The following is an 18,010-nucleotide window of genomic DNA, read 5'->3' on the forward strand; positions in this document are numbered from 1 at the left end:
GTGATTCCTTCTCCTGAGCCTTGAAAGAAAGAGGTCTTGTCCACGTGAGGTTTTCTTTCACTTTGCTTCCCTCACTGCCTTGACCTTGTCTAACCAAGCTTAGAGGAAACTCTGTACCCAGTACCCCAGTGGAAATTTTGCATGTCAAGATACATCTTAATCCCTTACTACCATGCCGTTAATGCAGTGATCTTTGGTTTGGGTTACTTACTGGTGACCTACCCCTGATAGTATCAATGCTGATCTCAGGGACTGAACAAGCACAGAATATTTTGCACCTGGCAATGAGGGAGCCACTCCATGGAGCAACTTCTGAGCAACCTTCATGAGAAACCTGTGACATGTTTTAAAATCCCCTCAATGGAGTCTGAGTCATAATTATTTGACAGCAGAATTACAGAATAAGCATTTGTCAGAATGATTAACAGCGCAGCCATAGCTGAGTTTTGTATATAATCCTTTGTTGATGGAAATACCCAAAATCTGCTTGAGCTGAGAGCATTTGCTATATCTGTTGGGGGGACATTTGGTATATCTGTTGTTTGGGAGGTAGGGAAGGAGTTGTTTGTGTACTAATTTATGTTGACTGAGACTTATCCTGGTTATGAAACAAAACAAGGTTTATAGCCCTTCTCTAATGTGAAAGGCAGGTCAACTGCATTAAATTAAACCAAATCTTTTATATAATACATACATAGATTTTTAAAAATTTAAAAATATATTTATTTGTTTTAGAATATATTAAGTGTTTTAGAATATATTTTTAATAGTTATTCAGACTTTTTTCTTTTTCTCTCCCATTTGAACTTCTTCAGTGCGGTTTATTTTGTGAGACACAAAGAAACCAGACAAAGATTTGCCATGAAGAAAATTAATAAGCAGAATCTCATCCTCCGAAACCAGATCCAACAGGCCTTTGTTGAGCGTGATATCCTGACATTTGCAGAAAATCCATTTGTTGTCAGCATGTATTGCTCCTTTGAAACAAGACGTCATTTATGCATGGTCATGGAATACGTAGAAGGTAAAATGTTTGTTCTGTTTTACAGAGGAAGAAGAGAGTTTTCTTACACCAAGAAAGAAAAATAATCTGTATGGTACTCGCATTAGAAGGGCCCTCTGTGTGTTCTCTGTATTCTGGCAGTACAGATTTAGAATCTAAATCTAACAACAAGGTGGCTTTTTTTCTCAGTAATTATCTCTCGGTGAGAGCTTGTAAAACATTTGTGCTCCAGCTGTAATGAGAAATAACTGCTCTTTGAATAAGTTCCTCATAGACTATAATCTTAAGTGCCCTAGCAGTCAAAGTTAATGTGGAAATGCTGTTTGCTTTTCTGGAGTTCAAATTTTCATTAGCACATGTTGGGGTATTTACGGTAGTTATTTTTACGAAGAAAGAGGGAAGAGGAGGCAATTTGAAAAGTTGCTAATGCTGAAGGAGAACAGTTTAGAGAGGCAGTGCAAGATTAGACACCCAGACTGTGGTTGTGCAGGCTGCTTTTTTTGTTCCCACACTGCCCCCCACTTGAAAAAAAAAAAAGGTGCAGCACAGACTTAAGAGGATTCCAGCTGAACCCTTGTACTGCTCACTCCCAGCTTCACACCATGTTTCCAGTACAGTAGTTGGTGTGGTTACGTGTTCAATGGAATCATCTGACTGGAAAATAAACATTTATGACTACACTTTGTGTCTCTTTCTGCAGCATAAATGTGTTACACTGATGCACCTCAGAATTTGTAGTGTCACCTGGAACATTTTTGTGTTTCCACAGGTGGAGACTGTGCTACTTTGTTGAAGAATATGGGTCCCTTACCTGTAGACATGGCAAGGATGTACTTTGCAGAGACAGTTCTGGCCTTGGAATACCTTCATAATTATGGAATTGTACACAGGGATTTGAAACCAGACAAGTATGTATATAGAATATAACCAAAAGAGGACTATTGAAATTGCTAAATAAAATAGGAAAGGTGTAAACGTGCTTTGAATGTTTTTGATTTTTTTATATTTTTTTATTATGAACGTGATGTAGATTCACAATTTCTGCACAATGTATGAATTTTCATTAACTGCAGTTACAGAAAATGCATTTTTTTCAAAAGACCTCTTTAATATTTTCCATCTTTAAGATGGAAGAGGCTATTGGAGTAGCTAAAGAAAATGTACTTATTCTTCTGGTTGAAATGGAAGGAAATGTGTTTTGCTTGTTAACGAAAAGATCTTTCAAAGTATGCGTAAAACACTGTTTAATACAAAGAATCATCAACTTGCAGATATTTACATATATGAAGACAAGTTTGACCAGATGGTGAAATCTTTTCTGTTGCTTGTTTTTCCGTTTGGTTTTTTTTTTTTCAGTATTTAGAAATACAATATTGCTCCTATACATGTAAATAGTATTACAGCAAGTAGCTGCAGTAAGAAGTATGACTGTTGAAGCTCCATCTTCTTCCTGTTTCACATTTTAAAAAAAAAAAGAATAGTGTCATGTGTGTTGAGTGACAATACTTTTATAACATGATACTTCAGGCCAGTGTAATATTAGTTACTAACTGACCTTAATACCTGAGTTTTTTCCAAATTCATGACCCAGCTTGTTACAGACAGAAAATGCTCACCTCACTTCAAAAGCAACATTTATTCTATTCTAGGTCTTTCAGATGATGACTATTTCTTTTTCTTCAAAGCATGTAGCATTCAGCTCTTAACACTTATGTGGTCTAAAAGATGTGCAATTGCATATAAAAAGTTTGTTTATATCTGTTAATAATAGTAACAAATGTGACAGATTTTTAACCTGTTTATTTTGTACTTAGTTAAATTACTTTTTAAGCTGTCTTTATATTTTTGCAGTGCTAATGAAACATTTTCCTCTAAGTATAATAATAATAATAATAATGATAAGCACATAATGTTGAATTATATCACAGTAACTTCAAATCATTCTAATTTTCAGTTTATTGGTAACATCCATGGGCCATATAAAGCTTACAGACTTCGGCCTGTCAAAGGTGGGGCTTATGAGTTTGACTACCAATCTGTATGAGGGTCACATTGAAAAGGATGCCAGAGAATTCCTTGACAAACAAGTAAGACACAGCCTTTTTCATTTCTACATTGAGTGTTCAAATGAAGTGATGTTTTGCCAGCAGAACGTACCATAATGCTGTATAAACTGTTGTTGTTTCTGCATTGGTATTCCAATTGCATGTGTCAGTTACTTCTACTGATGCCCTGCACATTATTCTAGGCTTTTTTTTCTTTTTACATTAGGATCTATTAGTAAGATGAACAACCTAATTGTGTGCAAGTGATCTCTGAGAGACAAATGGAAAACTGTTTTTATAAGGAATTCAGAAGTCTCAGCAGAGTACTTGTGGAGCTCATGATGCATTGTACAACCAAGGGTGCTAAAATCTTTGCTATGGCCCATTTCCCTTTAAGCATGCCTCATTACCATTGCTCACAATCTGTTCACTGTAAAAGTTACTTAAGATAAAACCGTCACAACTTTCATGTAAAGATAAGGATATGTTTAAGTTAAAATATTTGCTATGATGGACTCCCATGTACGAAATGCAAACTGTCCTCTGCATGACAGATACGCAAATGTTGATTATGATGCCTGTAAATGTAGGTGGGTCATTCTAAATACGTTAGCTGTTGGGCCAACTAAGCAGACTAAAACCTACGGAATTCCATTTTACCATGTTTCCATGTTATTTTATGTTTCAAGAATTACGAATTATGTGACATAGCTTAATTAGACTTGTTTTACCATCGTGCTTATTTTCTTTCTTTTAGGTCTGTGGTACACCTGAATACATAGCTCCTGAAGTGATACTGAGACAGGGTTATGGAAAACCAGTGGACTGGTGGGCTATGGGAATTATCCTGTATGAATTTCTCGTTGGATGTGTGCCATTCTTTGGAGATACACCAGAAGAGCTGTTTGGACAAGTAATCAGTGGTGAGGATCATGACACAAAAAAACCCACCAGATTTCTTAGCTTGCTGTGAAACATTTCTGCTTCTGTTAATAGTAAAGATATTTATAACTTTACTGAGAGACTAGGTTTTCAAGCTAGTTTTGCTTAAAAAAACTCATGATCATAATATTGTAATACACAATTTGCTGTCAAAGCAGTAAGAATAAATTTGGATTAAAAGCTGAATTTACTAAATATTGTTGCTAAGTACAGAAATGCAGTAATGTGTAGTACAATAGTGTTGAGCTGTGCTGTTTGAAAAAGAAAAGCAGTATTAGTAGAAAAGTAGTGCCACTATGGCACAGTGATTTTAGTCTTTAGTAAAGAAATTATACCAGACAAGAAACAGTTAAAATAAATTGCGTAAATGAGAAGATGCCTTGTGGAACAATGAAGAAATTAACAAAGATGTAATAAAACCCTAAAACAAATGTCTCCCAACTAATAAATAATGAGAAAGAGAAGGAAACACATTCAATTCACAGATTGTTAATGATTTCATTGGTGATTGTTGTAGTGTAATGTTATTTCTGTAGCAGCTGTTCTTCTTCCATTTAAAATTCAATAACCTTTTAGATCTTAACCTGCAAGCTGACCCTAAGTATTGTTATGTGGCTTGTGGCAAAACTGAATGATAATTAAACAGAATTGTTTATTATCCTACCTGCTGTTTCCATAAATTTCACAGATGCGTAGATGTAGAGGGCCTCTATTTATGCCAAAAGTTTTAACAGAGTGGCACCTCTGTTACTGAGTATTTCTCAGTGTGTTTCATGGTCTGCTTAAAAGGTCCAGTAGCTAAGACCAAAAAAAAAAAACCACCAAGCATACAAAAAAAAAAACACAACAGAAGCAAAATTAACCACACCTCTGGTTCTTTATTCTCTGAGAATGCAACAAATCCCATTTTGTACTTAAGACGACACTCGGTCATCATCTCACTTTCCTCCACTTCTGAAGTTGAAGGCGACTTGTTTGTAAACTATAATGAAATGAATTTGTGAGTTGCCTCTAGTATATGATCTCTTTATACAACATCCTAGCTATTCCTGGATTTATAACCATATTGTTTTCTGATGTGATATGGCTGAGGCCTGGGCGGCAAGGAGAATCAACTGTTTAATTAACACAAGCAGCAAATGCTGGCTTTGTTCTGGATGCCTCACGGCTGCGATGCATATTCATGCTTTATTTTCCAAATGAGATTTAACTGCATTGGAAGCTGTTAGCAGGCAAACATGGAAATAACTCATGTTTTTATTGCATTTCCAGACACATGCACGTGTGTTTTTCTTTATGCTCTCTGACTGAGAGAAGAGGAGGGAATGGCCTAAAATTAATGACAAAATTTGCCCTTTAGACTTTACTTTGCTGTGGCATTAACTTATATTTTGTAAAACAAATTGTCATATGTTACAATCTAGCTGATGCGTAATGTAAATAACTTTATCAATTTGAACGTGTCCATTTATCTTCCAGAAATTATCTGTAGAAATGTATGTTTGTAAGGTCGACTTAGTTTCTCGTTTTGATGTTGACTTCTCAGTTTCTTCTCTTTTATTTTAAATATCCTTTCTTACTGAAATCCCTTCTTACTGTCAGTGTCTTCAGGAGAGCTCTTTTGTTGATTAAGTTTCCTATGCTAAAATGTATGGTCCCCTTATATGCGACTGTAAAAGCCATGTTAAAGAACCCAAACTATAGCCTAGACTTTTATACCAGTTTCTGGGGGCAAAATCAACATTCTACTTGAAAATCTACTTTAAAATCTTGCCCTCTCGTTTTACCTCACTCCTTCATTGCAAGTCGCCTTTCCTGCCACCAAGTTGTACAACTGTGGGAGGCCTCAGAGTAAACTTAGACACCTTAAAATAATTGGGTTTAAAAATAACACTCCAGAAACAGTTGCATTTCATGCCTGTTTATTTCAGTGCCTTTCCTTAAACTCTGAAATACAAAGATTAAACTTGTGTATAGTTTCTGATGACTTATTTCTCCAATGATGATCAATTTGAAGGAAGAGTCTAGATCATATCATGACAGCAGATCCTTATCAGCCTTCTATATTTCCTGAGCTGCTAGCATTTTGTTTCTCTGATGCCAAGATTCTTGTACCTCCCAACAAAGTTCTGCAGAGTTTTGTCTAAGCCTGCAATATATTGCATTTGTAGAGGCAGCTTCTGCTAAAAGTCAGACCAACAGTTGCGGTGTAAACTGTTATAAAGTTCGTGTTCGTATTGAAACTGGCACAATTTTCCATTTTTTAATTTAAATGAAAGTTTGGCAGAATTTTCATTCAGCCTTACCTGAATACTGCAGGGTTTAATGTCTTGACTGCATGATTTAGGTCTGACTTGCTATGACATGCAAAAGCCTTAGAAGTATAGGAGTCAGTAGAGTGAGGTGGTTTTCCCGTGTATTGAGACGTTTGCAAAAAAGCTCCATTGGCATGTATCTCTCCAGAGCAGAGCCTGATACCTTGGCCCTTAGTCATGGGAGTAACAACTTAAGTGAGTCTGCTAGCAATAGCAATAGAGAAGGATTACAGAGGTGGGCTGTGACTACTGTGTCCATCTTAACAGCAGTTTTCATGGAACAGAACTTGAAATTCAAACAACGATTTTAGGGGGCGGGACGAAGGGACAGCATGCAAGTTACACTAATATTGTGCAATAGTTTTCCATGAGCCAAATATTCCTGTAGTCTGTTGTTAAATGCTGTTTTCGGTTAAAGGGTACTTCTGAGGAAAATGGGAATGAGGGTACTTCTGAGGTTTATGGAGTTGTATAGAGAGTGTAAAAATCAGAAGTAATTGGTATGCAACAGAGGGCAACTCGAAAGAGTTGCCTTAACTGTGACTGTACTGCTAGCTCACTACAAGAGCTTTCGCACAATTTCTGCTCAGCATTGGGGTCAGACTTCGGTAATAACAGACAACTTTGTTTTGCTAGATGAAATCAACTGGCCTGAAGAGGATGAAGCACCACCTCCAGACGCTCAGGATCTGATTACCCTGTTGCTCAGGCAGAATCCTTTGGAAAGACTGGGAACAGGTTAGGAGACACTATTTTAAATTGTTAGTGTGCTCGAAATAGCTTCTGTATTTGTCACTGGGAGCTTTTGTTCGCCTATTTGTTTTGCTCGGGAAGCATCTGTCAGGACAAGTAGCATAACAACATGCCTTTATAGCAGACAGTATTTTACAGATTCAGACCAGTAATATGAGCCTAACAAGATGATGACTGTCCTTTTCTCAGAGTTTACGTGTGGTTATTCACATTCTCTTAATTTCATAAATAAAACAAATTGCGATCTTCTCTTAATTTGATAAATAAAACAAATTTCTCAAAGGTCCAGTTAGCCATTGGATGAGGTTCCTTCATGAATACAGTATTAAATAACTAAACACAGAAACAGAAAAAGGGAATCCATACACAACTGATGCTTCTTATTTCAGAGGTATCTTAGCTTGGCAAATTAGTTCCTCCAGGCTTTAAGGTGAGTGACAAGTACTAGAGCTAACTATTCAGAAATGACTGTCCAGGGTTGTGTTGTGAAAGGTCTTGTCATTCTCATTCATCATGCAGTACTGCCTTGCATGAAAAAGAATAAAACCAAAAATGTGGCTGTAAGTAAATGGATATTGATGAGAACACAGGCTGCCAGCTTATTCCACTGTGGTCATTCGGTGCTGTTCACGTTCCATTTCGAGAGGAGAACCTAACGTGATATGAGGAGCAGTGTGCCCATATATGCTAATGGAAGTACTGTGCATCTATGTAATAGACTTTATTTGTTAGCTGATGGAGCAGGATTTATTTGAGAAATTGGGTAAGAGGCATTAATGAAGAATATTGTGCATGATTTTTAAAGTGTTAATGTTTGGGAACCCTAGTCACTGACTGCCATCCCACTGGCCAAAGCACTATGTAAACACAGCAAAAAAAGGCCTCCTACATAAAAGAGCCCGAATATAAAGGTATAGTCTCATTTATAGTGAATGCTCTATGCCATGAATATAAATACATTGAGGATGCTAAGGAAGCCAAGTGGCAGGTTGAGCCAGCATGAGAGTACTTGGAAAACTGCTAGCAGAACTGAGACCAGTGGTCAGGTTGTGCTGCTTATTTTTAGAGCTAATATAAAAAGGAGCTCTGGGAATCAGTTCATAACTGGCCTTACCACAGCCTCTCAGGGGGAGTGTGAGTATAAACCAGACTCCACATACTATTGACGCGGTGCCAAGCGACAGGTCTTCCTCTGGGACATGATGACATGACTGAGATGAGTCAACTGCCTGTCCCTTGCTCCCTGAGCATCTGGGATCTGTGTGAGCAGCCCTTAGGCTTCACTGTAGCTGATGGTCTGGAGCAAGTGGCATCCAGCAAAGTTTGTTGTTCTCTTTTGTCCCGTGGTGAACAAGTTAAGAGTGAGGGAGGTGTCCAGTCAGCTTCTCTACTTGCTGCCTGCTTCATCTGCTGCAAAGGGCACCACTGCCAAAGACAAAACGAAGAGCCATAACTAGTTCTGTTCTTGTGTTTTAAGTATACTCCTTTCTCAGGCGTTGTTGTTTCATTGCAAGGATGCTTTTTCCTGGTAAACATGGTGTTAATTCAAGACTGTCACCCTGTGAGAGGCTGGATCAGAAGCAGATAGCAGATTCTGCCTCTTGGTACAGCTGGTTGAGAAATCGAATTGGCTAGAATGAGGCTGGTTTAACTACTGTAATGGTCAGTGCCACCACATGGAGCATCTGTGCAACTCATTCACGGGCTGATTTCTTTCCACTGTTCATGGTCCCTCAAGAGCTGGCGGTCTGAAGAAGGAAATTGGGCAGCCATTTCTTTGAAGCACAGAGGGGTGTTTAGAAACTGCAACGAAGTTTTCTGAAGTGTCGTAAGCAACTCACAGAAACAGTGGCTGCAATGTGACAGGTCCCATGGGGGCACTGAAAAATAGCGCGGTTTATGCCAGGCTCCACCATGCATTTCAAATGACAGCCCTATCTATTTAACGCATATTAGCTAGCTGCATAACACTCCATGAAAATAGTAATTGTGTATTTGCTCAGGAGACCTGAGTGGCATAATCAAGTTGAAGGAAGAGAGATAGATCCTATACTTGTTTTGAAGCAGGAAAATAACTGGGGAAAAAAAGGCCTCGTTGGGTTTGAAGTGTCTTGATACCAATCAAGAATTCTACAATTCTGACATAAAGTCCCATTACTGTGCTCAGAGAAATGTTCACTCCTTGGCTGGTGGCTTACAATGAGCTGTGATTTTGGTTTCCTTTGGGAAGATTTGCTTTTATGAAATTTTCTCTGGTGCAGTCAGAAAAGCAAAGAACCCAACCTAGAAATCTTGACACTGACTTAGAGACCAATCCTGGTGACTTCACACTTTTTCTGTGGCTTTCTCCTGACTTAGCCTTGACATACGGAAATTTGCATGCTGTATCACTGCGGCGGGTTGACCTTGGCTGGCCACCAAGTGCCCACCAAGCTGCTCTATCGTTCCACCTCCTCAACTGGACAGGGGAAGAAAATACGATTAAAAGCTCCTGGGTCGAGATAATGACAGGAGATCACTCAGCAGTTACTGTCACGGGCAAAATAGACTCACTGGGGGAAATTAATTTATTGCCAACTAACAGCTGAGTAGAATAATGAGAAATAAAAACAAACCTAGAAACACCTTCCCCCCACCTGTCCCTTCTTCCCTGGCTCAACTTCACTCTAATTTCTGTACCTTCTCCCGCCAAGTGGCACAGAGGATGGGGAATGGGAGTTGGGGTCAGTTCACTACATGTTGTGTCCGCCACTCTTTCCTCCTCACTCTTCACTTGCTCCAGCGTGGAGTCTCACCCATGGGAGACAGTAGTCCATGAAATTCCCCTACATGGGTCCTTTCCATGGGGTGCTGTCCTTCAGGAAAAGACTGCTCCGGCATGGGTCCCCTGTGAGATCACAAGTACTGCCAGTAAACCTTCTCCCGCAAGGTCTCCTCTCCATGAGCTCTCAGGTCCTGCCAGGAGCCTGCTCCAGTGTGGGCTTCCCACAGGGTCACAGCCTCCTTTGGGCGTATCCAGCTGCTCTGCTGTGAGATCTTTCCCTTGCTGCAGACGTATCTGTGCTCCGCCATGGACCTCCATGAGCTGCAGAGGGACAGCCTGCCTCACTATGGTCTTCACTGTGGGCAGCAGAGGAATCTCTGCTCTGGTGCCTGGAGCACCTCCTCCTCCTTCTCCTCTTCCTCCTCCTTCTCCTCCTCCTTCACTGACCTTGATGTCTGCAGAATTGTTTCATTTGTAAACATGTTATCACAGAGGTGCTACCAATGTCACTGATGGCCTTAGCCTTGGCCAGTGGCGTGTCCATCTTGGAGCCAGCTGACATTGGCTCTATGAGACAAGGGGGAAGCTTCTGGCATCTTCTCACAGAAGCCACTCCTGCAAGTCTGCTGGCTATCAAAACTGTGCTATGTAAACCCAATACAATCAAGTTGGCGGTAACTCTTGCTGCTGCAGGTTACCTGTTCAATTTTTAGAATTAGATTTTATCCTTATTACATCCTCACCCACCTTCCCAGGACAAAAGTCCAGTATTTCTTAACTTTAAACTAGTATATTTGTTTAACACGCGTTATAACAAGTAGATAGTAATCAATAAGAAGATAAATGATCAGATATTTCCTATCTGATTGTGTGAATTTTGTGTTACTGCCATAAAACACAAAAAGGAGCTCCTGATCAGCAACGGTATTTTCGTTGAGCAGCTACTAAGAATCATTCTTCATTACTTTCTAACTTGTTACTTACTCATCTAGTGTGCATGCTTATATTTTGATGACTACTACTCTGCTACATCTGATGCTTCTGACTGTGTAGCTGACAGATAATAATTACTATAGCCAGAAAATTAGAAATATTAAATGAAGGAAGACGATAAGGCAATGCCACCACTGTTAAAGAAATGACAACAACAAAACAGGGACAGAGAGGTGCTCTGACAGGTTTAGGAGATGGTAGTGGAAATGAATAGTAGACGTTCCTGCCTACAGTGATGACTATGCCTTTCCATCATAATATGTATTTTTTGGCCAGGGGTTTAGTTGAATTAATGTCAAAGGATTTATTTTGATTTGCTCTGTGTTTTTCTTTGGCTCCCCCAGGTGGTGCATGTGAAGTAAAGCAACATCGGTTCTTCAGGAACCTTGACTGGAATAGTCTGCTGAGGCAGAAAGCAGAATTTATTCCACAATTAGAGTCTGAAGATGACACAAGTTATTTTGACAGTAGGTATTTGACGGTATTAAAAAAAACCATAAGGTACACCTTGTTTAAATAGTCACTGCCTTTGACTTTTGCTTACTGCTTTGAAAATCTCCTTTATCAGAACTACAGGCAGATGGCAGTTTCACTGGTCGTTTGACGCTTCAGCAGAAGTAATCTTAAGAATAAAATAACGGTTTTAGTTAATTTTAAAGGTTGATACTCATTTTACCTGATAAATTGAAATACTTTGTTTCCCTTGTCTGTAGCTCGTTCTGAGAAATACCACCATATGGAAACTGAAGAAGAAGATGATACCAATGATGAAGATTTTAGTTTAGAGATAAGACAGTTTTCCTCATGTTCGCACAGATTTTCCAAAGTAAGTAAAAATTGCTGTAATGTTAGTATGTATTGTATACATAAACATTTTGCAACTTTTTATAGAGTTTAGAAATGTTAGATATGGAAGTTAAGTATAGGTCATTGTTTCTTCAAGAAACGTTAACTGAAATTGAGCAAGAATTAAATTAATACTTTTAAATCAAACCATGGGAAGATTCTGTAGGAAAGTTATTTCTTGAATCCTGAAGAAGATAATAGAAAATAATATAAATAGGTTTATATTTTCTGTAGAAAATTCATGATAGCGTAAGAGAAGGTTTAGGGAAACAGTTCTGTTAAAGGCTAATGCGTGTTCCTTATATTGCTTTTCTTGTACATAGTTTGCGGGTTGCTCCAGTTGTGTCCTGGGTGTCTTGCACGTGATGCAAGATTACAGTACTAGCCTATAGTAGCTACTAATTAAATGACATTAGACTGAAGGGAGAAGGCAAAGCAGTGGTTAGCCTGTGATTTGGTCAAGGAGAGATGTGGATTTGAGGGACTGATTTGAATGCTGTGAATTGACGGTAAAGCTGACTGTACAAAGGATAGTGTACTTTAATAGTTGAGAGCTGATTATTGCTGGACGAGGGACGCCAGCAGAAGCAGAGTGGACATGCTCAGGAAATACTGTGGAATCTAAATTGGCAGGAAATAATGGAAGTGGACTGCGTCATGAGCGTGCCTTTAGTCTTAACCTAGCAGTGATTTTCAAAAGCTTTCTATTTAAAAATGTCCTAACCTTCTTTAAGAACTGTTTTAAGGTATTTGGAAAGTCTGTGTTTGTATCTTGTTTGTCCTGGGTTATACTCTAAGGAATTGGTGGATTTTATGCTGGCTCTGCAATACTACATATGTATTGTACTTGTGATAGTATGGAAGAGCAGAGACAGGAATTGTGGATGTAGTTACTCTCTAAGGAGTTCAGATAGAATGACTTATGACTTCGTGGTATATTTCAAATTCAGATACTGGTAAATGACACAGTCTCTTTGGAGATAACTTGTATGAGAGACAATAGGCATAAACTGAAACACAGAAAGTTCTGTCTAAAGACAAGGAAACACTGAGGGTGGTGGAGCACTGGCATAGGCTGTCCAGAGAGGTTATGGAGTCTCCATCCTTGGGAGGTCTTCAAAAGCCAGCCTGACATGGTCCTGCACAACCAGCTCTATGTGACACTGCTTGTGCAGGGTTGGACAACATGACCTGCAGAGGCCCTTTCTAACCTCATTCTGTGATTTTGTGAACTTCCGTTGTTTTGAAATCTCTGTACCACAGTAATAGTCTGATTTGCTAATGTTGTTACGTCATTGCATCTCTAGCTGTGCCTCTCAGACTGTAGAATATACAGCTGACAATTAGCGAACAACAGACTTCCAATGATCAGAATTTATTTTTTCTAAATCCTTTAGCCAAGTAACTTATTCTTAACTTAAAAGTCAATTCAGATCAATTTTTCTGCTTTTTACGCCTGACTGGTAGATACTAAGTCAGTATCTTAGGGTTAGGGCTTTCTTAACTTCATTTGCTTTATGGTTGTGAGCTAATCCAAGATGTAAATTAATCCTGTGACCTAGAGACTCCAAGGCTATGGATTTTGTTTGTCCTCTCTTGGTTCACACAGTGAAATGGGAAGAAAGTTGATGAATTCATAAGGAGAAGGGACATTATTCATGACCTTGAACGTGAAGAGCCAAGAAAGCAAAATAAGAAAGCATTTTAAGAATACAAACTCTTGGAAATACAAAAAGGCTCACCAAGTTTGAAGTTTGCACTCTGAAATACTGTATAAGCATTGAGAACATGCAGAGTACAATCTGAAATATGCTTTCCTGCATATCTTTTTATATAAAATGTGTCAGTGATAAGCTGGGGGTTTTGTGGGTTTTTTGTCTGTAATAGGTTTTTAGTAGCATAGATCGAGTCACTCACACCCAAGGTGAAGAAAAGGAAGATGCAGGAGACAAACCAAAAAGTGTACAATTGCCTTCTGTGGAGTCTTTAAGCTGGAGTTCGGAATATTCTGAAATGTAAGTAGAAGGAGGTGCTGGAAGTGGTCCTTCGTCCTGCTTGCCAAGTAGCAGGCCGCCTCATCTCAATAACTGCATGAGAGCTTGTTTATTTTTAATGCAGACAACAAATATCTACATCCATCTCCTCTGACACTGAAAGTAGCAGGCAGCGACGCAGTTCTGGCTTGCTTCCGAAGTTGGCCATATCAGCCGAAGGAGAACGGGATGATTCCACCAGCTTAGCAGTACCCCGAGAGGAACAGGAAAAACCTGTGTTTGTGAGCGAGGAAACAGTGCAAGACGAACCTGAAGTAACCACTCCAGCAAGTACGATCAGCAGCTCCACGCTATCAGGTAATTCACAGTGGGTCTCTTGACTGATGATGTTACAAACAGCTGTGGACCTTCTTTGTTTAACAGTAACATTAATAGATTTATAAGTCCTGTATGTCAGAACTGCTTTAAAAAAAGCCATCCCAAGAAGGGTCTGGTTTGGGCTCAGGCTCAAGCTAATACAATCTGATAAAATATGTCTGGGAAAGTTCCAATGTTTTTGGAAATGCTAACATTTGATGTCTTCCCACTCTGTCTAGAGGGCTGCTAGAAGAGTGAATAAAACGGTGATTTGACCATAGACTTGGCCTCTGCAGAATCAGTCTGTAGAGAACAGAAGTCTTAGATCCCTTGAGCAGTTAAAGCAGTATTTTTTGTATCACTGAAGTTGGTGATCTTTTGATCAGTCATCCTGGAGTCATTCAAACTGATCTGTATTGCTGTTTTCTAACAGTCTGTGCTGCACCATTGTGTGTTTTTAACATCTCAGTGATGTGCACCTTTCAGAACTGGCAGGGTTGTCTTTGACTTGTGGAAGTTACTTTTGTCATTAGGAATCTAGGATGGAGTGTTGTAAACCATCCCGTACTTAAATAATTTGTTTCCTTTATGCATCCCTGTCCCAGCTCAAGTATTTATATGCATTTCAATAGAATCCAGGGCCCTACTATCTTGCTGGTTTTGTACTTTCAGAGGAGAGTTTTGTGTAACTGTTGGAAGACCAGATACTTAACATACATCTAGGCCTACATCAGTCTCATGATAGTCCATATATAGGTTCCGGTTACCTTATCTACACATTTACCTGTCTTCAGTTTATTTCTCTTTTGTACCTCACTGAATATTCTTAAAGTACCTCTTTCTATTCCCATACCCCTAATTTCCCTTATAGTCCACATTTTCCTCCTCCTTCCTCCTCCCCATTTCTGGGAAAATAAATTTCCTCAGGCTCATCCAGCTGTACAACCATTTCCATCTCATTCCCTTGTCTAAAACTTTGTGCTGTTATCATAAGTCTTTCTCACTCCCTCCAGCTCTGTGCTACAGTGTTGGCATTAGCACAACAGTCACAGTGATAACTCAAAGCATCTGATCCTCTTCTTATCAATTACAGAGTTAATTATCAATTACCAATTACACTTAAGAGTAATTTCATTTTTCTGTGGTCCATTAACAACAGGATATTCAGTGACTTTAAAGGAATACTAGGAATTACTGCTATGTCTTTAAACAGGCAACCTACACTTGGTGCGTGTTTCGTAAGGCCACAAAACTTTCCTATGCTGTCTCTGAATCTTTTAAGAAATCTTGTGGAGGTTGCTCGCATGACACAAGCCCCATATGTTTGGGTTTTTTTCTTTATTTTTATTTTTATTTGTTATTTTATTTTATTTTCCATTCAGTATTGTGGAAGTTCATTACCTATTGTAGACTACTACCAATGTGGTTGTAATACTGAGTTTGGTAGCGCCAGGTATCTTTCACCTGTGTGGTAGAAAACCACCCAAAGAATAAAAGCAAAAGATAATAATTAAAAATAAAATTATACTTACTGTTTTAATGATTTTGCAAAAGTTGTTAAGCTGATAGCAACTTATGTGGGATTGGAGCCTTTCATTTACTTTAGGAGTTCGCATGAAAAATAAATTTATGATTGTTTTCTAAGGTGAGCACTGCATATTGAGATACCAGACTTGCCTCAGCTTTTGTCTCTTACTTTAATTTCAGCAGTGACTACAGAAAATTGATGCTTCAATTCATTCTGTTAATGTTTATGCATTCTGTAAGTCTGGAAGAATTACTCAGATTTCTGTAATGTTGTTCTATGAGCTTGTTAACAGAAAAAAAAATTCTATCTCACAACTGTACCGTTTCCCCTCCCTGATCCCTAGTTTTCCCTCAATGTGCTTATCCCTTCTTCTTTGTACAGTTGGCAGTTTTTCAGAGCATTTAGATCAGATGAATGGAAGAAGCGAGAGCGTGGACAGTACAGATAACTCCTCAAAGCCACCCAGTGAAGTTACATCTCACATGGCTCGTCAACGATTGGAAAGCACAGAGAAAAAGAAGATCTCTGGAAAAGTCACGAAGTCCCTTTCTGCAAGTGCTTTGTCCCTCATGATCCCAGGAGGTAGAAATAAAACATCTTGTTTGGAATGTTATGATTTAGGCATAATTGATAGTTTATAACTTAAATGCAAGATATTGGAGAGTCCAGAATGGATTCTGTGTTATGCTTTTCTGTTTCTTTTGTTGTTCACATGCCTTACTAGGTGGTGCAATCTTGTCAGCAAGTTACAGTGGTACGTTACAACTGAAGGGCCTTCTCTGACAGGCAAAAAGACAGCTTAGTGGTGACCACTTCGTGCATGCATAGCAAGATGAACACTTCGGTCCTTGGCTCATCCTACAGTAGGAGTGTAGCTTAATTTTGAAGTAGCTCACTATGTACAGCTCCAAGAATAGCTGTTTGTTACAGCAGAACATTCAGCCTAACTATTTCTCTCCCATTTCCCATAAGGAAAGGTGATAAGCTGGAGAGAAATGTCACAAAAGTAGAAATAGCATGCAGGCTTCTGTTTGTACTACATTGGCTTACATGGAGTGCCAAAATTTGAAGCCAGAAATATTGCTCAAAGTAAGTGGAAGGATAACAGTAAAACTTCCTCTAAAACTTCACCTTTCTGAGTTACGAAGCACATGTGCCCTATGTGTGCCTTAATACTTTGGTGAGCAAACGTTGTGCTATTGTCCATGTGTTTTGGAGACCCTGGAGAAGTGAAAGGTCCCTCTGATCCCCGTTACTGCAGGAATTTCTGATTCACCTCGTGTTTTCTATCCTTCTTCACCGTACAGTTTAAAGAACAGCATAGACTTCATATGCAGGGCATGTAATTCCAGCAGAACCATGCAGATTTTTGTAATGAGAAGTCAAGAGGAAGATGTTGAGTCTCAGTTAAAGAGGAGTATTTTGCTCCTGCTTGAATGAAGACAGCTTGGTGTCAATGAAGAGAATACTTACCATTTCTGTGATGCTGTCCAAATGTGAATAATAATTCTCACAAAATGCATGAGAGCGCTGAGGATGACCTTATTCTTTACAATGATAGTGACTGTGTGCTCAGCCTGTTCAGGGCAGTGTTGACACTGAAAACTGCAAGTGGCTTGCAAACAGTCTGGGCTTATTCCTTGTGCAGACTCTTTCAAATAATATTTCTGTCCCAAATGTTGTGGGGTTTTGTTATACCCCTGTAACAGTTAGCACCATGGGGTATCTTTCTGCTTGTAGAGGGCCTGTAGTACATGCAAATTACTGAGATCAGCCATCACAGGAGCACAGGATACACAGGGGTAATTACACAGTCAAGTAACACTCAGGACTTATTCATCAGTTTGTATTCTAGTAATTCTTTCACAGCTGTTGAGTAAGAATCACTAAGTTTTGAGATTATATAGGCTGAGTTACTGTGCTCATTAAACTATAGCTTTCTTTCAGTTTAATCTCAGCATCATTCTATACAATCCAAGCTTAGCTTTACCTACACCTAAAAATGTTATCATTGTATCAACCAAAATCTTGTATGTTAGCTGTACCTAATACTGGCCAAAAACCCTACTGTATTCATATCTATCCGTAAAATAAACAACAATAACGTATGGCCAGTATTCCCAACTTGAGTCAGGTAGCTGAGAGTCACAGGTCATGTCCCATATGCAGCAGATAGAGGAGGGCAGGGCATCTGGGCATGTTTCAGAGCCAGAGGGTGGGTGACACTGACAGCCCCCTCAGGGCTTGGCTGTTCTGTGGCATTTCAGCGTTAACCTAGTGATACCGATTTCTGGGAGCCCCTGGTGACTGGAATCCAGGAAATAGTGCCTCTGCTGTCAAAGGATATCTGCGCTCACATGACATGGCTTGGCACAGACGCCAAACCTGGAATCTTTCTGGGCTGCATTCCTTTGCAGAGCTGTCACCCTGTTAGGGTCACCAAAGTATGTTTTATGCTGCTGCAGTTGTG

General features: G+C 39.2%; 1 protein-coding gene across 3 annotated transcripts in view; it reads left to right on the forward strand.

Moving 5' to 3' along the window:
* Window positions 1-18,010, forward strand: part of MAST4 (microtubule associated serine/threonine kinase family member 4) — a 297,039-nt gene that overhangs the window by 268,875 nt on the left and 10,154 nt on the right. For all 3 annotated transcript variants that reach the window (XM_086629716.1, XM_086629714.1, XM_086629715.1), the window contains 10 exons: window positions 816-1,024; window positions 1,773-1,911; window positions 2,958-3,090; window positions 3,806-3,971; window positions 6,942-7,043; window positions 11,160-11,282; window positions 11,529-11,641; window positions 13,549-13,676; window positions 13,780-14,012; window positions 15,922-16,122. In XM_086629716.1, coding sequence (XP_086485842.1) covers window positions 816-1,024; window positions 1,773-1,911; window positions 2,958-3,090; window positions 3,806-3,971; window positions 6,942-7,043; window positions 11,160-11,282; window positions 11,529-11,641; window positions 13,549-13,676; window positions 13,780-14,012; window positions 15,922-16,122 — 1,547 coding nt within the window. The remainder of the gene's footprint in view (window positions 1-815; window positions 1,025-1,772; window positions 1,912-2,957; window positions 3,091-3,805; window positions 3,972-6,941; window positions 7,044-11,159; window positions 11,283-11,528; window positions 11,642-13,548; window positions 13,677-13,779; window positions 14,013-15,921; window positions 16,123-18,010) is intronic.

Source organism: Tauraco erythrolophus, chromosome Z, assembly GCF_009769465.1.
Source record: "Tauraco erythrolophus isolate bTauEry1 chromosome Z, bTauEry1.pri, whole genome shotgun sequence".
Classification (NCBI taxonomy): domain Eukaryota; kingdom Metazoa; phylum Chordata; class Aves; order Musophagiformes; family Musophagidae; genus Tauraco; species Tauraco erythrolophus.